General features: G+C 35.6%; 4 protein-coding genes across 5 annotated transcripts; 2 read left to right on the top strand and 2 right to left on the bottom strand.

Moving 5' to 3' along the window:
- Window positions 1-2875, top strand: LOC137733241 (MYB-like transcription factor TCL1). The gene is made up of 3 exons (XM_068472389.2): window positions 1-196; window positions 308-395; window positions 2642-2875. Exons 1-3 carry the CDS (start codon window positions 142-144, stop codon window positions 2796-2798), a joined length of 300 nt encoding a protein of 99 aa, XP_068328490.2. The 5' UTR covers window positions 1-141; the 3' UTR covers window positions 2799-2875.
- Window positions 2876-3037: 162 nt separating this feature from the next.
- On the bottom strand, window positions 3038-6704 carry LOC137734743 (RNA polymerase sigma factor sigE, chloroplastic/mitochondrial). 2 transcript variants are annotated; one of them, XM_068474018.2, is made up of 6 exons: window positions 6462-6704; window positions 4877-5651; window positions 4601-4747; window positions 4262-4498; window positions 3695-3958; window positions 3038-3487 (listed from the first exon to the last, which is right to left on the bottom strand). In XM_068474018.2, the coding sequence occupies exons 2-6, from the start codon at window positions 5588-5590 to the stop codon at window positions 3290-3292; spliced, it is 1560 nt and encodes a 519-aa protein (XP_068330119.1). In that variant the 5' UTR covers window positions 5591-5651; window positions 6462-6704; the 3' UTR covers window positions 3038-3289. The 2 variants fall into 2 exon arrangements, with proteins under 2 accessions (XP_068330119.1, XP_088553122.1); XM_088696996.1 differs by having other exon boundaries at window positions 4877-5702; window positions 6462-6550.
- An 8993-nt stretch (window positions 6705-15697) lies between these two features.
- LOC137735250 (putative WRKY transcription factor 53) lies at window positions 15698-17769 on the top strand. Its single transcript, XM_068474661.2, has 3 exons — window positions 15698-16291; window positions 16382-16510; window positions 16956-17769. The coding sequence occupies exons 1-3, from the start codon at window positions 15951-15953 to the stop codon at window positions 17527-17529; spliced, it is 1044 nt and encodes a 347-aa protein (XP_068330762.1). The 5' UTR covers window positions 15698-15950; the 3' UTR covers window positions 17530-17769.
- An 824-nt stretch (window positions 17770-18593) lies between these two features.
- On the bottom strand, window positions 18594-21741 carry LOC137735249 (transcription factor SPEECHLESS-like). The gene is made up of 3 exons (XM_068474660.2): window positions 20811-21741; window positions 19747-20394; window positions 18594-19056 (listed from the first exon to the last, which is right to left on the bottom strand). The coding sequence occupies exons 1-3, from the start codon at window positions 21303-21305 to the stop codon at window positions 18991-18993; spliced, it is 1209 nt and encodes a 402-aa protein (XP_068330761.1). The 5' UTR covers window positions 21306-21741; the 3' UTR covers window positions 18594-18990.
- Window positions 21742-26742: the final 5001 nt, after the last annotated feature.

Here is a 26742-nt window from a genome sequence, read left to right as displayed (position 1 = left end):
TGATCTCATTCTCTAGCTCATTCCAACTTTCCAAGTGCAAACCCTATTTATCTACTACATTTCTCCCATACCTTCATTCACTCCTTCCTTCTCCTTCAAAACATTTGCTTGCTTCTTATCGTATAAGAATTAACGCAGACGATGGACCGATGTTGTCGGAAGCGACCCCGAATCACCATTAGTGATCAATCTGAAGGTCTATGTGTGTTTCAGTTTCACTATTTTTATGTTCCTTGCCAACAGACTTTTACTTAATAGTCAAGACTGAGTTTTTAGTAAACTTAATTTTCTATATTTATTTGGGCAGAGGTTATTAGCAATGAATGGGAATTCATAAACATGACTGAACAAGAAGAAGATATCCTCTATAGAATGTATAGGCTCGTTGGACCCAGGTATGTTGTTTTTTTTTTTTTTTTCCAAATCAAAACCCAAATGTTTTTTTTCTTTCTAATTTTTTTTTTTGGAGACTTTGGATGCGGTCCTTAATTATGAACATTCTTTGATTGAAACCTTGTTGGTTTTTAATTTTTGATCAAGGTCCCTGAAATTAATGTAATAATTTATTTCTATGTACGTTACTATATTTTTTAAATTAAAAATTAGAAATTTTAGTTGTTTATATAAATGAGATTTTAAATAAAAAAACCATAATTTGTGGGATTAAAAATATTAAAATATAAATATATTATTGTGTGTGTGAATATGTGTGTGTGTGTGTGTGTGTGTGTGTGTGTATATAAACATGGGTACATCAAAACATGGGTACATTCTTCAAAATCACAAAAAAAAAAGAGAAGATATTAGGCTTAATAAAATTAGTAAATTTCTTCGATTAAACTTGACATGGATACATTTTAAAATCAAAGAAAAAAGAATGTACCCATATAAGTTTAAAAATGGATTAGAAAAAAATTGAATAGATTTTATAGAAAAAAATTGTGCATTTTACATATTTAAGAATGAGTACATTTTAAGATTAAATTTTTTTGCATGAATGGGTACATATAATTAGCATGGGTACATTTAGCAAAATAAAAAGTACAAATAAAAAATATATATGGGTACAAATACGAATGAACTTTAAAAAATATGGGCACAAAAAGAAATTAATAAATGGGTACAAATTAAAAATGAAAAGAAAATTGGTGCAAATTAAAAAAGAATTACAAATTAAAAATGGGTACAAACTAAAACTAAAAATATATGATAAAAAATTTAATCATAAATATAAATATACTAATTGTAACATTTGTAACATTAAATGAATATATTTAGAAATAAAAAAAATATTTTATTATTGAAATAATTAGTGATGTTATTAATACCCAAGGACCTTGATAAAAAATTGAAAATGAATAGTATTTTAATCAATGGAGTAGCAAAAGGAAAGATGAAAACCTAATTTCTTCTTTTTTATTTTATTTTGCACGTTAGGAGACACTCCAAAATCCAACTGGTATCATTAGATAGCTAGGCTCATAGGAATACCAATGTAAATGTTTTAAATGTTTAGAAACTATGTTAAGATTTTGGGTCTATTAACACCCACACAATCTTATGAATACATCCCATAATTTTATTTTTTCAGTTAAATTTCCGTTTTTACCCTGACGAATCAAGTTTGGAAGTCCAAAATAAACCCCCTTATGCCAGCTGCCAACCACCAGTGTCTAGGCAAAAAATCCTAGCCACTCGACATGCTCTTTCTCTCCATATATATATCCAATCACCAGCCACTCGCCGGTAGGTAATAGGGAATTGAGAGATGGGATGTGTGAATCAAGAGTGTTGGGCAATTCTCGATCTGTTAGAGAGTCGGTCTTGGCTGCCAACTTCCACGACGTGGGGGGTTTTTGGCTGTGCTGATATCAATGACGGATACCTCTTATATGGGTGGCCCATGGCCGTCGAGCTAGCTTTTTGCCGTCATTTGTTTATGGGGATGGGGTGGCTTCAGAATAATGGAGGACAAAATTGGAGTTTTTGAGACACATTTTAGATGTGAGGTGTATTCATAAAGATGTGAGGTGTTAATAAATACATGGTAATAGAATAATTAAAATACGAATGACTTTGTGTTTTTGAATATTTAATAAATATATGGTAATAGTAAGTTTTCCCACCTCAACCTTTTCATTTCTATTTTAACCCCGAGAAGGTCTTGGGTGCAACCCTCGTTGGTGGTGGGCCCTTCCGTGTTATGTGAGAGAGAGGGGGGACACAATGAGGCCGGATGAACATGAAAAAATCAGAATGAGTAGAGTTAGGATGATTTTGTGCTTGAAAGCCGTATGGCCATCTGGTATGATCTCTGGACTAAAGAATTTCTCCTAACCCTCTCACAATAAAGCATGCACGCACATGGTACTTTACTGTAAAGGTGAAAGTAAGAAACCAAATGCACTTTGCATGCACCATTAAAACACACAGCAATTTGCTCCAGTTCCAAATACACGCACACACCATCTGAGAAAGTAGCGCCTTCTAACGAGTGGGAAAATAAAGAATAGACGTCTGGTACTCGCACTCTGAAGTTGTAAGCTGTCTTTTCTGCTCTCTGGTTTATAAAAGTTACTGCTCCTAAGGATTATTGTACTCTAAAAATCACAACTGCCTTCACGGCTGTACTTGGTTTCAGGTGGGATTTAATAGCCGGTCGGATTCCAGGTCGAAAAGCAGAAGAACTAGAGAGGTTTTGGATCATGAGGCATTGTGATACGTTTGCTGACAAACGAAATCAGCATAAGAAAGAGGACGCTAAAATTGTTCGTCGAATGTTTAATGGATTTAAGTAGTTTCCTCTTTGATTGTTTTTTTTTTTTTTCCTTTTTGGCTTTCTGTTCTTGTGCAGTAATTCAGTTCTTGCAGTTCATCTCTCTCTAGATAACCTCTAATAAAATAAAAAAGTAAATACTCGGCAAGGTAAATTTCAAGATTTCACACAGTAGCGAAGCAAAGCAAGCGCGACAACACCACATGTCATACTTATGTGTAAATCGGGATAATAATTGTATGTTTCAGTGTACTAAACGCATTTGGTACCTATATGGAACATTCTCGTACCAACGGGGTGAAAAATATTACATTTCATGTATACACGGGGTATATGTATGGAATCTCGAAGTCTATATATATCATCCGTAGAACTGGACAATATATGATCTCTATTTTAGTGACCTTTATAAAATTTCTTCTATGGTACAAATGTGACTAGTATACAACATTGAGATTAGTAATCCAAAGGCGGAAGATCTTTCTAAGACGACATGCATATGTGTCGATCACTTTAGACTATGTATCTGCGAAGATAATCTACTCGAGCTGGATGTTTGAGCTTCATGAGGGCCTTGACTTCATGCTTTCGAACCATTTCTCGTGAAATATTTAAGTTTCCAGCAATCTCTCCTAATGTTCTATCCCCCTTACCATCAAGCCCGTATCTCTGTCTGATCACCAAGCTTTCTTTCGGCTTCAGGGAATCAAGCTGGGAGAGAATATTTAGAGAAAGGATTAGCCACTCGAAACTTTGAGAGCTCTCGAATTGAGAGGTACGAGACCAAATCAACTCCGCGAGTTAGTTAGCTTAACTGAAAAAAATGAAGCTTAACAATCCTGTGTCTATCTAGCAATCAATTTTCAAGTGGAGAAAGCAATGACATATTAATCTGAGGTCAACGGAGAGAATAAGTACCACATCATCAATAGCAAGCCTGAGAAGAGCAGGTTTCCGCCGGTTATCACCTTCAACACCATCGACGTCAGTAATACCGTTGATATACTCCTCTTGTGTGGTTGCATGCCTTGAATGAAGAGAGGAAACGGGTTTTGAGGCCCTCATTACTTCATGGTACCTCTCTGGCGAAATTCCAACTTTTTCGATTATCTCTTCGTCAGTTGGCATCCTTTTGAGCGAAAACATCATCTCAAGCTTGGCCTTTTGAATTTCCGCCCTAACCTGCATAAATAGAACAGCGAAAACCATAAGTTTTCATTACTTGCAACTTGCATTCTGTAACGCTGCCATTCACTTAAGCGAGTAAAGTTCCTAGAAACATAACGCTGCCATTCATTTCCTCTTCTATCATAAAAACTGAAAGAGTCCAACATTATAGACGAAGTCTAAAACCCTTGTCTATGTAAACTAAGACCGCCAATTTCCATGCTTTTGTACTTATTGTTGTCAAGAGTGTCGTGTCAACGATTCTACTATTCTGAAAACATACATCCCTGACCTACTTTAGGTTCAAAAAATGCTTACCGACTCAAGGCCAAATGAAACACGAGTAAAGCTTGAGACTGTCATGGAACGTATGATGGCATGCCTGATCCAGTACAGACCATATGTGGAAAGCCGAAAACTTCTTTTTGGTTCAAAGCGATCAATTGCCGTAATAAGCCCCCTTACTCCTGCCTGGCACAGGTCTTGAAATTTTGGACCATTTGCAAAGTCTTGAAAATATTTATTAATGACGAATAACACAAGTCGGAGATTGTGCTGCAAGAAACATCAGCATTACCAGTTAATTTCTCTGTTTCACATTTAAAACCACAACTGCTTAATTAATTTGATGCAAGACTTAAGGCAGAAAATGCTTGCCTTGATGAGCTTGTTTCGTGCAGCTCGACCAACTTCGAAATGTTTTTTCACTTGAACCACACTCATGTTTGTCGCCTCAGCCAATTCGCCGTTGGTTGGTTCTGTCCCCAGATCTTTTTGTAATTGCTCTCTCACTTCATGGAGACCCTGGAACATGACAAACATAATTATTTCACAGCAAAATACATCCCACACAACACAACACGGGAACAATTTCGAAAACACAAGACAATTTTCAAGACTACAGCCAGAAAACGGAAATTTGAGAAGGCTCACCTTCATAGGTTGCATTAGCTTGAACAACCAAGCATGCTCTGAAGAAGTGAGAACCGGAGGAATCTTCATCTTTTTCCAGTCCAAACTGACCAGATCAGTTGAAGCCGAATACTCCCTAACCAGCTCCTCAATCTTCTCCATTTCGTTCTTTTGATCTTTCCTCATTTGAACCGAAGAAACCACTTTCTCGTCCTTGTTCCATTTCAATGCAACCCTTTTATCAAGATTCAATCTTTTCGCCTTCTTTGTCTTGCTTCTAACCACAATATCACTTGTTCTCTTCTCTTCTTTCTCATGATCGCTTTCGCTAGTCTTCTTCCTCCTTTTGCGACCCCTCCTCAACAAGCCATCTGCATCTTCCACATCAACATCAGCTTCAATCTCAGGGCTACGCTTGTATAAGTTTTCCAGCTTGGCAGCGGCTTCATTGTAATCCACTTCCAAAGTAGTACACGGAGCAGCTACATCAGTAGCAGTAGATTTCACACTTTTCGCGAGTTTTCTGGCTTTCCCTATTCTCTTTTGGAGCTTCTTTCGTGTTTCTATAGGCAAAGGTATTTTTCCCTGGGGTGCAACTAATGCCGTCTTATTGGATTCATCTGTTTTAAACGCAACTATCCACGGCTTTCTGAATGGAGATCTCTGACTTGTCGATTTTGTGCTCAATCCTAACGGAGTCCTTGCCGCTGAGGTTGAAACTGTCACAACTCCCATGCCAAGTTCCCTCAGAAGTAGTCCAAGCGATGAGTGAAAGAGCTTTATTTGTGCACAAATTCTGCAACCACACATAAAGAAATGCAGCCATATTTTTAAGCTCTTCCCCTGTCTAGCACAAACGCACATATATAATTATTTCAAAATGTACAAATATGCAAAATTATCTCAAATTCTCCGTATCATTTATATAAGCGATATTCTACTTCAAGTTAACCTATAGTGCGGGGAGGGAAATTCGAACACATGTGCATAAAAAAGGGGTTCATTTGCACTCTATCCAATGTGACTACACACACGTCTACCATTTTTGACCTCTCTAAATTCCGAAGCTTATAAGTTATGATCAAAATAAAACTACACATGAACCAAAGCAATCTGATTTGCCTTCACCAATCCCAAATCTCAAACCCCATTGATTCTGTATGATTCAAATTTAACGCCCCCCAAAATTTATAAAAAGGCGATCCTGAGCGAACAAGGCTTCATCCTGCTTTGCAAGGATTAAGAGTACATTTATTATACACATTTTTATCTTTGCTTTGTAAAGAGGTTGTTTCCATGACTCATACTGTGATTTTCCGGTCACAAAAAATTAATATTTTTGTTGCGTCAAGGCTCACCTCTAAAATTTATAGAAAATTAGAAATTAAGAACTAAGAAGCATGTAAATTATCAGCAGAGCAATAAAATAATTCTTCCTCAATGGGGAAAAAAATAAAAAATGAAAAAATAAAAAAAAAAAAGCGAAATTTGACATCTAAAAATTCAGAACATTACTGATCGTGTAGCACAATTCTTTACAGATAACTTTCTCGGGAAACAAACACAACCCAACTGCTATGGAGAGATGAGTTGCGGAGAATCGTACCTCTTTTGCAGAAACAATGCTCGACTGATCCGATGACAAGAACTTCGGAGAATCTCGGGAGTAAGAGTTTAAGAAAGTTCGAGACTTTTTTCCGGACGTAAAAGTTCGAAGCTTTAATAGTGACAACGTATGTGCGGGGAAAACGGTGTCCACAAATTATTATTCCACAGAATCGACGGTCGGGACTTGGCTGGTTTTCGAACATCGACGGCTGACAAGTACACACGTAGGTCGTAGAATCCCGTGTTGCATATAACTACGGTGACGTGGTTGTTTAGGAGCGGGGGATGGTGTTTGTGATGCTCCGGCGTGGCTGGTTATGATTGGCTGACAGGATATCTGTGGATGACGTTGGTGACACACGGGCTTTGTAGTTTGTGGGACCTACTTAACTGTGGGTGGTTTTTGTTATGGCTACGTTGCTTAATTACAGCCAGTTTTCGCTCACAATTTCTTTCTTTTTTTAATTACATTTTCTGATTTTCATAGGGAAAAGAATGAAATCAATTTGCTGCTTGTTTCCATAAAGAATGTGAACGTGCTAATTTTTCTGGAACTTCAGGTCACTTATCAGATTATTTTGGTATATATTGATATTTGTTGATAGGTACGCAATATAGTTTGGTTAACAATAACAAGTCTACCAATGGTTTCATGAAATACTTTAGTTAATAAACTGAAGTTTTTTAGTGCGCTTCGTTCTGTTTTTATCTAAAAAAATTTGTACTTTAACACAGAAACTTTCCAAAGTTTGAATCTTTTATGCGCATCGCGTTCTATTTCTATTTAAATAACTTGTATTTTAAAACTGAAAATCTCAAAGTTTGAATCTTATATCCGTCTCTTACGGCTTAGCTGCAAATTTGAGTGGTGCTACTTACTTTTCCTGAAGTTAATTTAGTTCTTGATGAAGTGGACATTGATTGAGTATCCCAAGATGAATAAACCCTAGCCTTACCCTCGACTACTTTCTAAACTCTACTTACAAAACGCTGAAGAAAGTATGAGCTTACACTGGCAGCATAAACCCTGAAGTTCAAAATAAGTATAAAAAAACTACACTTTCCTCCATTGGCAGCAGCAGTAATCCAAATCAAAGAAGGAAATGGTGCTTTCATATATGTGGGGGACAACATGGAAGGAGTTTAGTTATAGAAGTGAGTGAAGATTAAGTTGCCCAAAAGGAAGAGGGGAGTGAACAGGGCTAATCATCTACACAAACCCACATATATATGGAACTGAAACTCTTCGTTACCTTAGCGTTAAAATACACTTACATTTTGTTAATCTCTTATATTTAGTAATTTATTGTAATTCTCTGATTGTAAGCTGTAGGAGGATATGTATCATTTGATCGTAACTATGAGTGAGCTGAAATGCATTTAGATTCTCCGAGTCTTATTGTGGATTAGTCCTACCCTTCAGGGTGTAAGATATATTAGGCTTCGGAAACAAAAATATTAAGTAATTTATAGCAACCATAATAAATTAGAGCTTTGACAAATTAATCCATATGCACAACGAGATGGAATGCCTGGGTTATTTGATAGGTACTCTAGTGTAAATCATTCAGGAAAGTAAAACAATGATGGACCAAAAAAGAGGTGCAGATTTTCATATTTAAGTTTAACTAAATCACCAATCTTCAAGGGGCAAACTTTTAACACTTGGAAGGGGAGAGCAGAAGTGCTTTATCAAATGGCAGGCCAAGAAAAATCCACCTCTCTTTCCGATATTTTTAGGGTTTGCATCACTTCACTTTGGATTCTTTCCTATGAATTGAGCTATGTGCGCGGTTCAGTTTCATGTTATTTACTTGTGTTTCTTTTACTGCATCATTGTAAATATATAACAGCCATATTATTGTACTCATTTATATGGTCCTGCAGGCTTGTTACTTGTTATAAAATCGATCACGTTGTATCTTCTGCAATCGTCGTAGTACTTACACCATATATATACTGTATACATATATGTATAATATTTTTGCAAGATCCTGTGATGGCTCATTAGTATTGGTCGATATTATATGGCTAGTCTGCTATTTTTACATCTTTGCGATGATCACTGACGAACTTCTTGTTATGTAATATTGCCATGATCACTGACAAACTTCTTATTATGTAAAATGTATAAAAATAAAAAAAAATTATGTAACATTGCCATGATCACTGACGAACTTCTTATTATACTAAGCATAAATCCCCCTTGGACACAAAGTTTGTAGAAAGGTATTGGAAAAGTCACATTGGGGTTCTACTATTTCCACACGGCTAAACAATTTTGGATTTTGGTCAACAACTTGGCCAGATGAAGTGAACATAATCACCATCACCATTCATGTACATATTGCGGCTACACGTACCAACCAGAAACACCAATATATTTGACCCAAAATAAAATAAAATAAAATAAAACACCAATATATAATATATACCCTGCAATTTCTCTCCATTTTCGCGGCATCACATTCAATTTGCTTCACTTTTCGAGTCATTTTTATGCCAATCATTCAACCTGTGGATTTGGTCCAATTTTTGTTTTGAATGAATAGTGTGCCTGGTGAAGAATGACCCGGCGACTCATAGGCCATGACTTGGTTAAAGGAATCTTTAGAGGGCAATTGTGACTACTTATGGACCCGAACCTAGGTGATCTATCCATGACCAGTATGAGGCTTGAGTGAAACCAAGTGGAGGTCCCAACCGGCTAATGTTGAAGAATCATCGGATGAGTTGTGGTTAGGGGTGAACTGCCACTCGACCCAGAGTTAGCTGGTTCTCCTCGAAATGCGTTGAGGCGCAGTAGTTGATTGGAAATCTAGGGGTAAAGCACTACTTCGGTGCGGGCCGTGAGAGCGATACCAATTCCAAGCAAACTCTGAATACTAGATATGACCTCAAAATAACAGGGGTCATTTATAAGCAAATATACATAGAAATGGTGTTTTAATTCGAGAGATTTTTCAGTGTGTCGGAAATATAGTTCAATACATTAAGTATCATAATACAAGTGGTTGAATATTGAAAAAAAAAAATGTCAACCACTTATGTTATAACATCTAGTGTACCAGACAGTACTTCAGATACACAAAAAAATTTCTCTTTCAGTTCAAAGGTACTAATTATAACTATGAGGATATAATAATGTTTGACCTGGTCAAGTATTAATTAATGAACAATATTGCTAATCTAATCAGCATAGTGGTCATGTATATTAGGTATATAAATGTAATGGGTTTATTCTTCTCGTCCTTATCAGTTGAAGAAAAATCATGACACACCATGAGTGGAATATATATTGGATATTAAAAAAGAAGTTTAAGGTCTTATGTTTAATGATTTTTTACTATTATTGTCATACTCATTGTACCATCATATCAAAATAGCTTGAAATTGGATTTTAACTACCAAATGAGAAGTCTTTCCGGCCTTGGTAAATCGCACGATGTTGATCAGGAGGAGGCTGAAATGCTTCTATGAGTCTTCTTAGCCCATGAAAGAGTGAACTGCCGTGACGAAGCCATCGGTTAGTCCATTTTCAAAGGGAAAAAAACAAAACAAAACAAAAGAAGTCGTTAGGTACAAGTTTTATACCAACATGAATGTTCTTAAATATTATTACTGATTTTAACTATCATGCGGTATTTTTGTTCAAAAAAAAAAAAACTATCATACGATATTTGATATTATACAGTTTAATTTCTTGCAGTTTAGCAACCATAAGTTATTGTTTTACTCTCTTAAGAAGCATAAACGTTTTATTCTCTAAATTTGGCACAAATGTGTAGTATACGCGTCTCAATTACTTGGAAAAGGAGAAAATAGAGGTGGAAAAAGCTGTCAAATAATACTATAACTATATCAATGATCTCAAACAACCTTACTATGTTGTAGCAATGTTATAGAAAATTCATCAATTTGGTCTTTGAAAATGGTTCTCACAATTCCATTTTGTCATTCGTTAGCTTTCTATCAAATTTTCTGTTATTATACTGATGTGACGCATGAATAAGTAGCCTATCCAATCACAAGGTGCCATGTGAATTAGCCATAAAAACTAATTTTGTTAAAAATTACTAATTCTTTTTGCAAACTATTCACCGTTCTTTCTCTCTATGGAAGAAAGCTCGAGAGCTTCAAAATTGCTGCAAATCCAATAACAGATTTCCATCCTTTAACCAAACTTCAACTGGAAAAAATCTGAAAAATGTTTCAATTTCAACCTAAAAAACCTTATTTTGACTTTTTCTCTTCGAAAAGGGAATATGGAGTTTGATGGTGATGTAAGAATATTTGATAAAAAACACATGGCAATTCTTCCTCAAAATTAAGAGTTTGAATTGGTTGCCTAGTCCACAGATTTCGACTGAGCGTAGAAGACTCTGCGCAGTTTCTAACTTTATTTTTTTCGTCCAAAAAAAAAAAAAAAAAAAATTAATAAAAATGGTTCGAAAACTTTGAGTTTTAACGATAAAGATAAAATAAAGGATAAAGTGAATAGTTAATTATTGAATTTTTAATGTAAAAATATGGTTTTTCGTTAAAATGAACAGTACCGGGAGTTTTTCGTTAAAGTTCCCAAAAAATAAAGTAGGATTCTCTCCTCTCATTTTCCTCTTTTCTTCCCTCATTTTCTATTTGAACTATTAAAATTAAGTCACGTTAATATCTTATGAATTTTGTAGAGAAAAAAGGACAAAGTGAAAAGTATGAGAGGAGAAAAGAAAAGAAGAATGAAGAGAATTCTACTCCCAAAAACTAGGTTGAGCTACAATCAATCTCATGAGTGCCTCTGTGCCTCAGTGGAGCCGATGCGAATGGATGGGAAATGGATCATCTCCTGATCTCTTAATCCTAATCCACCAAATTAAGGAATTCGTGCCGTTAAAATTTGATCTAACGGTTGAAGTTATTATAATTTTTAAAGGGAACATTCGTTTGTAACCGTTAAATCAAATTTCAACGGCATATATATCCTAATTTGATGAATTAAGAGGAAGAAATCTGGAGATGATCCCTTTCCGAACGGATGTACCTCTTCAAGGAGACGCTGCTCATTAAAGACAAGGAGCATGATGCTTTATGTTTTTAATTTTTTTTACTTATTAATTTTTAGTTTTGTCAGTTTTAATTCCTAAATCTTTAAAAATATGAATAATTATTCCATGTGGCACCATACAATTAAATAAATGGAATCTATTCGTGTGCCATATCAATATACCACTGTTCTAAAAATTTCCGTCTAGGAGCTAGGCGGCTAATCACCGACCCGATTAATGTCTAGGTGTTTGAAAATTAAGAAATGGTGCCTATACCTATTGAGGTGCCCGCCTAGACCACTTAAGCATTCGTCTAGCTCGCCAAGACCCATCTAGGTTGCGATACACTTAAACAGAAAATAGATAACTTTCATTTTGCATTTTATTTTTTTCAATAAATTGTAAGAGACTTGTTGAATACTTAAATGAACACACATTATATGCTTATTTCTCATGTTTTCATTATATTCCAATAACTCATAATATATATATATATATATATCATTCTATTTTTTAGTTTATGATGAAATTATATATATTTTAAGTATAAATAGACATTTATTTACACGAAATATAATAGATTTAATTAAATCCGCATAGACCCCGTCTAGCCGCCTAGGTGCTATGTCTCAGCCCGCCACCCGACTAGCGCCTAGCGTCTTTTAAAACCTTACAACATACTAACATAAAGTTAACGGATAATTAGTGTCACATCCCGACCCGGGCGGGACCACTTCCCGGGCCCGACTCCACCGTAGCACGATATTATCCGCTTTGGGCCCCGACCATGCCCTCACGGTTTTGTTTCTGGGAACTTACACGAGAACTTCCCAATGGGTCACCCATCCTGGGAATGCTCTCGCGCGCTACTCGCTTAACTTCGGAGTTCCCATGGAATCCGAAGCCAGTGAGCTCCCAAAAGGCCTCGTGCTAAGTAAGGATGAGAATATACATATAAGGATCAATCCCCTGGGCGATGTGGGATGTCACAATCCACCCCCCTTAGGGGCCCGACGTCCTCGTCGGCACACCACGGCTAGGGTTAGGCTCTGATACCATATTGTCACATCCCGGCCCGGGGCAGAACCACTTTCTGGGCCCGCTCCACCACCGTAGCACGATATTGTCCGCTTTGGGCTTATCATTCCCTCACGGTTTTGTTTTTGGGAACTCACGAGCAACTTCCCAGTGGATCACCCATCATGGGATTGCTCAAGCCCTCTTCTCGCTTAACTTCGGAGTTCTTACGGAACCCGAAGCCAGTGAGCTCTCAAAATGCCTCGTGCTAGGTAGATATGGGAATATACATATAAGGATCACTTCCCTGGACGATGTGGGATGTCACAATTAGTGGAATGACTAAGTTATTATGCAAGACCCATTTTCAAGAATTGATCAATTTTCTATTTCAATGACCATTTTAATTGGAAGATGCAATTTCAAGAACCTATCATGATACAACCTTATTCTTAAATATTACTATTGTTTTTCAAATCAACTATTGATATGATGAGATGCTTTTTATATAATATATGTATACTACTATTTTGACTAATAACCATGGATATGATGAAACGATTTGTCGGTAATAATCTAGGGGAATTAACTTCCCTGCTGAACATTTCAGCAAGAATTTCTGCTTACACATAATTTCAGATGAACACGTGTTCATCCGAAATTGAGTGTAAACAAGACCTTCTGCTAAAATTTCAACAACGAAGTCTTGTTCTAATCTAGGGGGATACTATGTTTCCAACTTTCAATATCCATAATACAAGGAAACAAAACAAAAGTTTAAAAGTTGTTCTTTGTTTTTTAATCTTTTGGGTTGGTACCTTTTTTTTCCAAAGCTTTTGGGTTGGTACCTCACCTTACAAAACGTGTTGGCTGAACTTGAAGGTTCCAATTTCCAAACCTTAAAATAATGTCACACTAGCTTAAACATAACAATAAAAGAAGTTTTGTGCATGTATCTGACCTAGAACCGATCGATCAGATCCCACATAAAATATTCCATAAAAGCAGATTCTACTTGAACTTCATTAATGATTATATCCCATGTGTAATCTTGATTATCTTAAACGTTCCCTATTTTTTTTTTTTTAAAGGGATTAGTTCATTACTTCGTCAAGCTAATCTACTATTTTGGAGATTGAAAAGGCTTACAATAACATTTCAGCCTCTTTCTGATCACTATTGTGTGATTCACCAACGCTAAGAATTACAAACCTGAAATTCATTCTCAACCATAGTGATTAAAAGTTCCCTATTTATCAAATACTAAACAAAATTAGTGCTCTTGTTTGTTACAAAACATGTTCAAATTAACCATGCATGCATCCATGTTTGCTCAACGTGTGAGGACGGGAGACTACATTATTTGCTTTTTCTTAGTTGGGAAAATTGCCTAGTTTCTAACTTTCCGTAAATCTTATGAATACCAACACAATTAAAGGAAAGAAAGATTATTATACTAAGCTTAAGTATGTTACGCGACCGACCGTTCTTCACTAATAATAAGGCACGGAAAATACGCTAGCTAGTAGCCGGTTCTTGACAATTTGACTGTTTTTAACACATAATTAATCAAATTATCAACTATTAAATTATTGAGAAATTTAACGAAAAACTCTCGGTACTATTTATTTTAACAAAAAAAAAAATCATATTTTTACACTAAAAAGTCAATCATGATAATATTCACTTTACCTTTTATTTTGCCCTTATCGTTAAAACTCAAAATTTTCAAACTCATTCAATTAGTTTTACTTAAATTATTAGATTATCAAGTTTTGTGTTGGGTTTTGGGTCGATGCCCCTTGTCTCTTCGAATATTGGAGATCTTAAACAATTTGCATAGTTAACGTAAGCGAAGTTTTGAAGCTGATGTCATGTATATTTCACTCTTTTTTTTTTCTTATTTGCCCCTTAAACTCTTGATTTTTCGGCTTTGGTCCTTTTATTTTGTCTCAAATTGGCTCGTAAACTTTTGAAAAGTGTGATCGTTAAGGATAGAAAGTGTATCTTTACAAACGTTAATAGAGTAGCACGTGACGACTAGAATGCTCTTTATCTCTTGGCACGCGTCCACTTATGTTTGAGAGTAGGCACATATGCTAAAAAATGGGCAAAGCAAACAAATCTAATCTAAATTATTGTTATAGTTTTGAACCCTCCCCTCAATTATAATAAATTTTGAAAAATTATTTGAAAAAAATGGGGACTATTTAAACTGACTAAACCATAAAAAAGTTTCACTACAAGAAAATCGACAATAAGCAACGTGATATAATTAAATATTCTTTTTAACACGTGTTTTTTTAGTAGTTTTTGGGTGAGAAAACAATTCATTCTACTAAAAATGAATAATCAAAGGACACCTAACTATAGCCATACCTCTCCTGATTAATAGAGCGTGAGGAAAGGGCAAAATAACTCAACTAGAGCAAGGGGCTGTGCAGTTCATGCTTGGACAACGACTCAAGAAAGCTTTATCTTGTCACGAAGTTTGCTCGTACAAAATTTCATACATATCATTCATAAAAGATTTTACCAATGAGTTTAGTGGTGGTACGAAAAGCTTTGTTGCTAATATGATCGATAACGTGGTGCGATAGAGCCAAAAAAGCAACCGAATTGACTCTCCTCCACCATTAAACTTAACCGACATACTTATTGTCATTCAACACATTTTTTTTTTTAACAAACATTCAACACATTTATAAAACTTTAGAGACAAACTGGAGACGGAAAATTTGTTTTGAGGACCAAAGTGGAACAACCACTAAAATTCAAAGGTAATTTTGTAATTAACTTAGTAGAATAGTTGTAGTAGTAGTAACAACGCGGAACTAGGTTTGAAGATTCTTTGGTCTCCCTCCTACCTCTTTTGCTTAGTCGTTGACTTTCTTTCATTTCCCTCCTATGCAAAATCACCAAATCACAAAGCGAGATGTTGAGATATATAATTTTGGTGTTTAGCGCTCATGAGAAGGGAAAAGCGCATGAAGGTTGAAACGGTCAGCAACTCGTCTTCCTCCTCTTGCTCTTAACTTTGAACCTCCCAATTCCTATGACCAAAGACCATTTCCACTCGGATCTTCTCAGTCAAAACTCTCGATTTCTTTCCCTCACTTTCTTTTGATTCAAAAACAACCTTCCCTTAAATCCCCATAACCATCTCTCCCTCTCCTTCCTCATCAAGTTTCCACCTTCAGATTCTTCCCATCTCACTAATCGGTCATTACACACACGAATCCAAAACACGAAAACTCAGCTTAGTCACGCAGTTACGCTTCTCACAAATCTGTCTCCCCCTTGTTGTTTTGGTTGTTCCCGTCTCTGATTGGAAACACAGTTCTTGTTTTTGTTATATTTCCCGTTGGCCTGACCCCGAAATCTTGACAGATAATTTTGTTCCTGTATCTCTCATGTGCTACTGTTAACAAATGGAGAACTGCAATATACATTGGGAACAAAGGAGTCTTGTAAATGAGCTAGCACAAGGGAGGGAGCTGGCTAGGCAGCTACAGATCCATCTCAACGCTCCATCTTCCTCTCATGGAACCCGGGAACTGCTTGTTCAAAAGATCATACTATCGTACGAAAAGGCGCTCTCCATTCTGAACTCTATCGGCTCACCCTCAGGATGTGAGCAACAACAGCCCGCAGGTCATGTCGCAACTCGAATGGTTGAGTCTCCGCCCCATTCACTAAATGGAAGCCCCTGGAGTGAGGACTCCGACCGCGAATTCAAGGACCACGACAACAAAGATTCCTCTGGGAAGAGGTTAATATAGAAAGAGATTTTCGTGATTATGTTTTCGTACTTAAGGTGATGTTCATTGGTGGTAATTTTGAATTTTCGTGAATGTTGCAGGAAAACTCTGTCAAGGTGGACACAACAAATAAGAGTTACATCTGGTATGGGGCTTGAGGGGCCTCTTGATGATGGATTTAGTTGGAGAAAGTATGGCCAGAAGGACATACTTGGAGCCAGATATCCAAGGTATAGGACTTTACATTTTATTCATACATATATGAAACTTATCTTTAGTTCTTCAAATTAACTACAATTATATACTTCAATTGCTATGACATTAACAAGTCTCTTTCTGGCAAGGAAAACTTAGTTATCTCTATTGTATATTCCAAATCTCTACGTTGTTTTCACCATATCTTTCTCATCAGACTGTCATGTGATGAGACAGATAAATAGAAAAATGATATTCAACAATTTCACACGAGTATTCTTCTTTCTTATACAATCATGTAAGATAAAAACGACTAAAATTGTCCACACAAGTTAAATTACAAGAAGCTCTATATAGTAAATATAAGATAGCATGACTTGATCAATTGAACACTTTGTTACCCTTTATGATTGGTCAACTGAACCGTCGACCAAAAAACTTCATGCAAGTGCATAACATTAGATTTGTTCACCTTGGCAGAGGCTACTACCGGTGCACTCACCGAAACGTCCAGGACTGTTTTGCCACAAAGCAAGTCCAACGTTCGAACGAAGACCCAACGATCTTTGAAATTACATACAGAGGAAGGCACACATGTACACAAGCCTCTCCCGGCACAAGTACTCCTCCTTCACCGTCACCGTTGCCGCCCGAAAGGACGGAACCGCAGAATAACCCAGTGGAATCTCAACAAAATCAGCAGCATTCGCAACAAAACATGCTCTTAAACCTCCCGGAAGGCCTCAGAGTCATTAGTGAAGGGTTAGACATTAGCGAGGAACTGTTCCCCTCCTTCAACAATCCCTCACCACTGAACAACAATTATCTGGGAAGTTTTTCTCCTCCCTTTGCGGGACCTACAACTTCAGGAACAAACTATTTCTCAATGTCTCAGCAGGGTTTTGGAGCTGAACAAAATATTCAGAGTGGAGATATAATCTCGCCTGCAACTTCAGCTGCCAACTCTCCAAGTGTTGGTTTGGATTTCCCATTTGGTCAGGATGATCAGTTGTTCCCCAACTTCTCATTTGACGGTCCAGGGTTCTTTTCCTAATTTCATAGGCTCCCACAACACAGAAAGTGAGGGAAATTAATTAGCATATAAAATTTTAAATAAGCATTTTCAATTTTAGGTATAGTTTCTTTGTAGCATCGGTGAGAAACAGTAGAAGGTTGTGTAGTGTAACATCTGTTAAGCTGTTTGATATATGTTCCATTAGGGGAAAAAGAAAACTGATATGCAACTTTTCCAATTTTATTCAGATAAACAAACTGAATAAATTTTTTTTCTCTATTTTTTTGGTTAAGGGCCGAACCAGGAGTGATATCTAAATCGACTCATGCAGAGGCCCATTGTAGAGTAGCTAGGTTAGGCCCAGTATCTCTTTTCCTTTTCCTTTTCCTTTTATTTGAAGGATATTTTAGTCTAAACCAAACTACAGGGAGATTCGAACTTGCATATAGAAGGACGAATAATGTATGCATACAAATATACACTTCCCAGCCTCAAACATGTTGTTAACTAAAAGAGGCATCTCAGATGAAAAAACCAGTGGAACTTGTAGTCAATTTGCCCCGCTTTATTGATGTGTGTTACAATGTTCTTGTATAAATGTCTATTCTTTTAGGGTTTGGTCCAATTGAGTTTGGTAATCATGAGCTACCTATCTCCGTCTTCGTTGCATTTGATTTTGACCTACTCTCAACAAATGGTTATAGTACTAGAAGTCTAGTACCCATTATTTAATTTCGAAAAAATGAAGTTGAAAGAAAGGGGTAAACACGATGTAAATTAGTTCACGTATTACAATAATATGTGTGACAGTGAGTTTATACTTTATGGAACATTAAAACTAATTCATGTGTTATAACACAAGTGAATTGGTTATACCAGATGATAGTGTTTAAGACTCAGCTATTTAGGAGAATGTCAAGTCTCATTATATAACATTAGTAATTAAATACTTTCCATAAGTAGAAGCAAGAAGAAGTTATATAACTTCCTTCTTTCTTGTTTGGAAATTAATTATCAGATCCAAAGAGTAGGATCCATGCATGGACAATATATTCACATCTACATGTAGCTTTTTCGTTCATTAATAAAAAAGAAATGTGAAATTAAAATTCATGCATGTATGTATACATGAAATAAGACCTTGAGATTGCTTAATTGAAAATTACAAAGGGTCACCCTAGCTAGGCTAGCTAAAAGTAAAACAAAGTTATTACTGATCTACAATTACATTGGTTAATAAGAATATGGCAAAATGCATGGCTTTCCACATTCTATTCATTAGCACCATTTCGGAGATGAGAGACAAATAGAGAGATAGAGGCTGGAGTTAGGGCAATTTTGATCGACTGATGAAATATGATATCTACGTGAGGATATTTTAGTGCATTCCGGGATATTCTATATTTTGGAACTTTTAATTGTTAGATCGTTGATTAAAAATATAATAATTAAAGATCTAACGATTAAAGCACTATAAAATTTTCAAGCTAGGAGACTCAATTAGCAGAATGTTTGCTGGATTTGGTGAGCGAGTTCCTCGGCACTAAGTTGGCATTCAATTCCAATCTAGCAAGAAAGCAAGAAAGCACGTACCAATCATTAGCAGCTAGCTTCAATAAAATCACAATTTAGTCACCCCATTATTCAAACAATCCCTTTTTTAATATATACATTTGTACTTGGTAGCTAGAAAATCAATGTCTGAAAGTGAAAGATGCCCTAGTTTTCAACACTTTTTAAAATCATACACGTACGGTCCAACGGTACACATATATAGCTGATTTTTCTGTAAAACATGAAATGAAATTACTGCAAGTATAGTACAATGTGAGATGATGTCCATGGCAGCTAGCTAGCTAGCAAACATATATTTACCTATCATATGATCTGGTAAAAGTGATAAGACCCTCTGTGCATTTAACATTTTACTATTTCAAGGTTTAGCTAGATATGTCGATCGCTTTAGCTTTTATATTGTATTTCCATGTAGCTAACACACATTACGATGTTGTTGGTGTCTGTCAGCCATTAGTATCATGTTATGGGTGATAGTCAACTACTAATAGAAGTGGATATCACAATGTATCAATGACTGACATCACGCGGAACCAATGTAGCATATCTCTTTAACACAAAAGTCTGACAGGGTTGGTATGCTAAGCAAATATTTTTAAACAAAATCTAAAATTAGTAACTTATTAACGAAAGTAAAAAAGTTAATCAATCATGTATTTAAGTAAAATGAAAATAAAATACCTTGATGGTGAAGGAATTAAGCATGGTTTCGTCAACGGTGGTGACACTGACATGGAGAATTTCAAGCGAAAGGTCTTCAAGGGCGGAAATGATTTTGAGAGCCTGTCCGGGTATCCGAGGAGACACTGTTTTCAAAAGAACATTTGGACCCGAAAATTTCACCTCCACGTCCGCAATGGCGGACTTGGAGTTGGCGAAAAGTTCGTTGAGATTGTCGACACTATTATTAATAGAGGAAGTAGCACTTGAAGAAGTAGGGGATGGCTCAAGTGATGAGCTAGCAGCCATTGTTGGATTAGAAATAAGATAATTACTAATAATATTAGCAGCTGCAGGTAATATTTGTGGTTGTTGCAATATTGTCCAGGCTGCCGTGGGCTTATAAGGGCTGGTGGGTTGTGGAGTTCTTGGGCTGATGGGTGGTAAGCTGCTGCCGCCGAGCCTAGGGCTGAGAGGTGGCTTTCTAGGGCTGAGAACTGGTGGTGAGGGACCAGGTGGCCTTGGACTTGAAACCTGCTGCAACCTAGGGCTGCTTAACAGTTCACAGCTGTATGCTTTTCGTTGCTTTTTGGCTTCGAGTGATTGAAGAACTTGCTGCAGCTCATTGATGTAATCAACCACCCCTCCAATGATTGATGCTTGATCTCCCTGAGGAATCAATTGAGCCAAAAAATTAGGTACAATACACACACACACACACACATACATACATACATGCATACATACAATTGCACTAAACAATTCATATGTATATCATACACATTTGAAAAAAGGATGGAAAAAAGGAGAATAATTTGTTTGTTCTTTTTTTTTTTTTAAAGAATACCTTGAAGGTGCAAGGAAATTTTTATTAAATAAGATGAATCACTTCATGATTAGTTAATAACTTAATACTCAATAGTGCTGTATTTCTAATTTTTTCTTTTAAGTTTGAGGTTGATGGTGAAGGTACCAAACATATGCCGGAAAAAAAGAAGAAAAAGAAAATGGGAGCTGTTATTGTTTATTGGCAGTTTGTCACTCCAAAAATATCAACCAAATAAAATAAAAGGCAGGATACTGACTCGTTTAACATAGAAACAAGGCATAAGAGAGCGCAAGACAGTCAAGTGGTCGTTCATTTGCTTTCTGCGGTTGCGCTCCACCGTTATATGAGACATCCGCCCTCCATCCTGATCTGAAGAATTTGTGGTTGTTGTGGTGGCAGTGGCGGTGGGGGTGGCAGCTGATGAGAGCTTGAGTCTCTTGGTTTTGGGTGGAGAGTTAGTTTCATCAAACTCGGTTTGATCAGCTGAGGAGGAGAGGTCTTTTGGTGATGAGCTAAAAACAGAAAGTAGTTGGTCATCATCGAATGGCGCTGTAGCTAACGGGGAAGGAAAGTCTACGACTCCGCCGCCACCTCCTCCTCCTCCTCCTCCAAACCCATGATCATCTAAGCTCTGTAATATGCTAAAAAGATCATCCCCCGGAATTCCCAAGTTACAATTGTTATCGCTGTAGTAGTACTGCTCATGTTCTTCGAGAAAATCAGATGAACGGTCGTGATCTTCCATGGCCATCTATGGTGGCCGGATATATAGCTTTGGTTGGCCCAAAAAAAACAAAAGAAAAGGAACAAGAAGCCAACAAAAGGAAAAAAGACGAAAAGTGAGGGGTGGGGGGAGGGATTGTCCAGATCAAGAGAAAGTATGTATGGAATATGTAGCGGTAGCTAAGTATACGAAAAGAAGTAAATAAGAGAGGCTCAGGTGAAAGGGACTAAACCATCGCCATCATCTCTCTGTTTTTCATTTTTATCATGCATGGGCTTTGGCTTTTGGCTCTGGCTTGCTTGGTTTGCAGTACTGTGCATGTGTGTGTGTGAGAGAGAGAGAGAGAGAGAGAGAGAGAGGTTAATTCCTATTCAATTTTCTTGGTTCTGATTCAACCGTTAGATTTATGTCTGCGTGGATCTTGTACAGAATTCAGGGAGGCACCAATGGAACTCAGAATCCCAAGAAAATAAATAAAAAAACAGATTAAATAATTGTCGACTTGGGTAAAATTGGGATTTTCCCTGTTAGTAATGTGGATTCTTCAGTTTAACTTGCTATAAATGGAAGATGACAAAAATCGTGGTGTATACATGTCATTCATTAGGGTTGCTACAAAACCATTGATGTTATAGAATTACCACTACTCCTGTCGTCACAGTAACTTGTCAGGTAGCCAGGGTTTCTCAATTTATAATCAAATGTATCAATTAATTAATCAATGTTCCGAACGTTGGAAAACCTAGGCCTTGGGGGTATGTGAAGTTACAAGCTAGGGTTTCGGTGCAAGCTGCATTAGGGTTTAGGTTTTTTTTTTTTTCTTTTCAGATTGTTTCAATTTTTGTAGGAATATGTTTCAGAGTCGAATGAATATGGTCTAAAGCAATTTATGGCACTGGTAGGGTTGCATAAAAAAGCACGTACGTATTTGAAAATAATGACCTGATAATATTGTGAATTTACCAGAGGTGGCAGCAGAAAATTCTAAAAAGTGAGGAATCAATTTAAGGACTTTGATTCTTTAATTATCGGGAGGGGAGAAAGAAAAGAAGTGTGAATATTGTTCTAGTTAGTTATCTATGCTGAATGTTCCTCTGAGAACTGTTGACCTCTCCGCCCAATAGGAATGGTATTACATATCCCAGTGTTGGTCAGAGAGGCAGCTGCTGATGTATTGATCATCATCATTAATCAGATTGTTCATCGATCATGAATATTTCTAACATTGACTTCAAACTAAATAAATACTGATGGGATTAGTTCTTGAAATAAATATAGACAACAGTGATATAAATTAGTCATGATCTGAACTTCACAAAACGTACCAACATTAACCAATTTAAAAAGAGAATTAGATATAAACTGAAACAAATTAGGATTTAGGCTTTAAGAATTACGGTTTAAGACATACAGTAATATAAGCAGCTTAATTGGTATTCTTGGGTTCTTTTTCGATGCATGATGGGGTCTGCATTAAACTACTGTTTTATACAGCTAGGCAAAAGTTCATACCCAACATTTTGTACGAATATATCGATCTATAATATTACAGAAAATATAGAAATCTGTAAAATGGGACAAATTGAACAAATACATGTGTTTGAGAAAGAAAAGAGTGGAAATAAATGAATAAGGGACAGACCTGCAGGCTCACAACAACAGGCCACAGCAGCCAGCAGGCAGCCATAGAGAGACCAGTCCAGTGATGGTGATGACGACATATATTTGAGAGAATCGATCTGCAACTTGTTTTCCTAATTATATTAATATTATATGGGAATTGAAATGTAGGCTTTCAATGTACCTGCAGACACGGCATCTCCGTGCCTACGATGAAATCCAAATCAATTTCAACCATTCTTAGATATTGACATATTGTACACCTTCTTCTTCTTCCCTCTAACTCTGCACGCGGCAATATGTTTTTTTATTTCAGAGACAAAACGATAAAATAAAGGATTACAACCAAGGAGGAGAAATCTTAAGTCATGTCATAAGGAATTAAATAAGTTAGATTAAACATTAGGATTTAAACTTCGAGTACTGCTAATGCAATTAACCTGCCCATCCTGCTCCAAGCAATTGGAAAGTTCGAACATGCTGCAGTATGTTAAAACTATTTAGTTCTATAAAGTTCATCTTAAATCAGTACATAATGTCTAAGTTGTCGGAAAAAGTCTACAAAAGTAAAATACAATACGTCACTCGTCAGTGTGAAACTGCGCAAGTTTGTGCAAATTGCAATGCATGGTGGCCGGGAAGGGTGAGTGACGTAGGGGAAGGGAAGTAATTGCAAGTTATAGCATGGGAGTGTGCGCGTTTCATTTATGTGGTACTGTGTGTACCCTATAATTTGATTTATCACATTTACTTCCCTCCTCCATATGAGTCCAATTGTAGGTTATCACCCATCAATTTTCACATTTACCACCCTCAACAACCTCCCTCTCAAAAACCTCCCTCTCTCTCTCTCTCTCTCTCTCTCTCTCTCTGTAATTAGGGGAATGAGTTCACCATGATCACGACTTTTCAAACCTCTAATATAAAACTACGTGGAGAGAGTCTAACACATGACCTTGTACTAGTAGTTTCGGATATATCACGATGGCGATAAACCTTATATATATATATATGAAAGTCTCTCTCATATCCCTAGTTATTAATGTTCATTAACTGAAATCTTATTAGTTTTTAGATATTGATCCAAGTCCCTAGCATTAATGTAATAATGAATTTGCATGTCAATTACATATTTTTTTAAAATAAAAATTAATAATTGATTTAGGATTTTAATACTCACACCTTTGTTAAACTCTTAACTAATTTTTAATCCAAAACATTTCCAAAATAAATAAAAAATTAGAATAAGTTTGTACCCATTAGTCTTTTTAAAAAATGTTTTCAATTTTTTAATCTTATATGTACCCATTCATGTAATTTTTTCAAGTTTTTAATCTTAAAATGTACCCATTCTTAAATATACCAATTTGTTATATGTAAAATGTACCCTTTTTTTTTAATATAAAATCCGTTCAATTTTTTTTAATCCATTTTTAAACTTATATGGATACATTTTTTTTCTTTGATTTTGAAAATGTATCCATGTCAAGTTTTATCGAAGAAATTTACTTATGTTATTAAGCCTAATATCTTTTGTTTTTTTTTTTTTTGTTTTTTTGTGGTTTTGAAGAATTTACCCATGTTTTGGTACAATAATTTTTTTGTTAATTTTGATGAATTACCCATGTTTATACACACACACACACACACAAAATAATATAATTTATATTTTAATATTTTTAATCCCACAAATTATGAGTTTTTATTTAAAATCTCATTAACATAAACAACTATAAATTTCAATTTTTAATTTAAAAAATATACTAACTTAAATAGAAATAAATTATCAAATTAATTTCAGGGACTTAAATAAAAAATTGAAAACCAACAAGGTTTTAGTCAAATAATATTGATTGATAGGAACCGCAACAAAAGTCTTCCTATATATTATTAAGCCATGGAATCTTTATCTTCTTAATACCTCTCTGTTCTTCATTCTTCTTCTAGTTGTTATATATATATATATATATATATATATATATATATATATTACTGAGTTAAGCCATGGAATCTTTCTTCTTGTTACATACTCTCTCTATATATATACGTGTGTGTGTGTATGTGTGTATTCCACCCTTCCTCTTTTCATTTCCTTTACTTACAATTCACCCATGGAATCTTTTATATTGATGTAAAACAGTAAAATATGTGTACGTAGTAATGGTGTCTGTAGAACACTGCATACCTATCTGACCGTAGAATTTGGAACCGCACTACTTTAAATAGCATGTTCTGCATACCTGTTTGGACAAATCTATATGAAGCTGGTTCTTAGGTTGGCCTTAGAAGAAAACGAAATCTTTACTCATTCTTGTAGATGTGCTTGTTTATATGGATTGGTCTTATTTCATGCGTTCTAGTAATTAACCTTTATATGTCTTATTTTCCTGACTTGATAACGAAGGAAATGTATAGTCAATTACCTAGGCATTTGGTATCAAGAGTGGAGAACAAATGAATGTGCTTTTAATGTTTTAATTTCAATCTTCGGTATAAGCGTGAGTGGCCATAAATCTATGGTCACCTGACCAAAAAAACGAAACTATACAAATTAAACTTGTTTTCTAATTTCAACAAAATTATAATTCAACTTCTTGTTTGGTGGGCATTTATATATCGATAGCAACATAACAATGCATAATGCTAGGACCCTCAGCAGTTCCCGATGTATTCAAAGTTCAATCAAATTACTATTCAGAATCTTTGTTTTTTCGTTGGGCATTTATAAAAATAACAGTAGAATATAACAATTACACAATGCTAGTACACTTGTACATTTCTAATTTCATAGCAAGGGAGGTTAGCTAGGTCAGACAGCCTGCTTCGTATGAGTTCAAATCTTATGTACCCAAAATTCGATGTAGCCTCACTTATCTCATTTGTTGAGATTTTGATTTTTAATTTGAATCCCACATAAAAGTTAAAAATAAATTAAGTAAAAAAAACATGTATCATTCAAGTAGGTAAATCACAAAGAAACCACATATTTTGAATGCAAAAGATTTAAACTCATTGCATATGACATAGATTTTAAATTGATGTAAAATAATTGGAACATACCACTGTTCATCATTTATATCTTCCTACAGAGAAAAATGAATGAGAATGTGGGACAAAATTTTAAAACAAAATTTGCAAGAGTCAATACATTGGGACCCTCCTCCCTCCCTCTCCCTCAAACTTCATTCACTTCCAAATCTGCAAACTCATTCAATACGTACCCTCCAAATACAATTTATAACACCCACGCAATGTATGAGAGAAACATTACTACCCGCACTGCCCACAGTCCACCCTTATTACATATAATTAGGGGTGTATTTATTTGAAATTTTGAAGAATTTTAAAAAAGTTTAAAATCTACAGAGTTTGATGAAATTTTAGGATGAGAATGCAAATATCTCACTTCTTGTGAATAACATATTCATAATCCGAACGGTTTAATTTCCGAACGGTTTAATTTCTTAATCTTTATTTAAAGATTGTCTATATAAAAAGATCACTCGAATCAGTGATCATTTAATCATCTGAATGTATCAAATAAATGGATGATTGATCATGAATATGTGACTTGGTACTCATTGATTCGTTCTATATTGCATGCCAAAAAAAAAAAGAAAAGAAAAAAAGATCTTCATTTGGAATGATTTTTTGCTGCTAGATCTTCAAATGGAGATTAAGAAATTGAAAAGTTTCAATTATAAAAATTGAAAGATGATGCTACGTTATTTGCAAAGAGTGAGATATATGCATTTTTCGATGAGGGATACAAGTATTGTCCTTCCTCAAAATCTCGGTGGGAGAGACATAATTTGTTTTTGTTTTTTTAGTACAACGATATATT

The sequence above is a fragment of the Pyrus communis genome, chromosome 7 (genome assembly GCF_041283825.1).
Source record: "Pyrus communis isolate YQ-2024b chromosome 7, ASM4128382v1, whole genome shotgun sequence".
NCBI lineage: Eukaryota > Viridiplantae > Streptophyta > Magnoliopsida > Rosales > Rosaceae > Pyrus > Pyrus communis.
The sequence above is the reverse complement of the archived record's forward strand: the minus strand, read 5'-3'. Positions and strand labels throughout refer to the sequence as shown.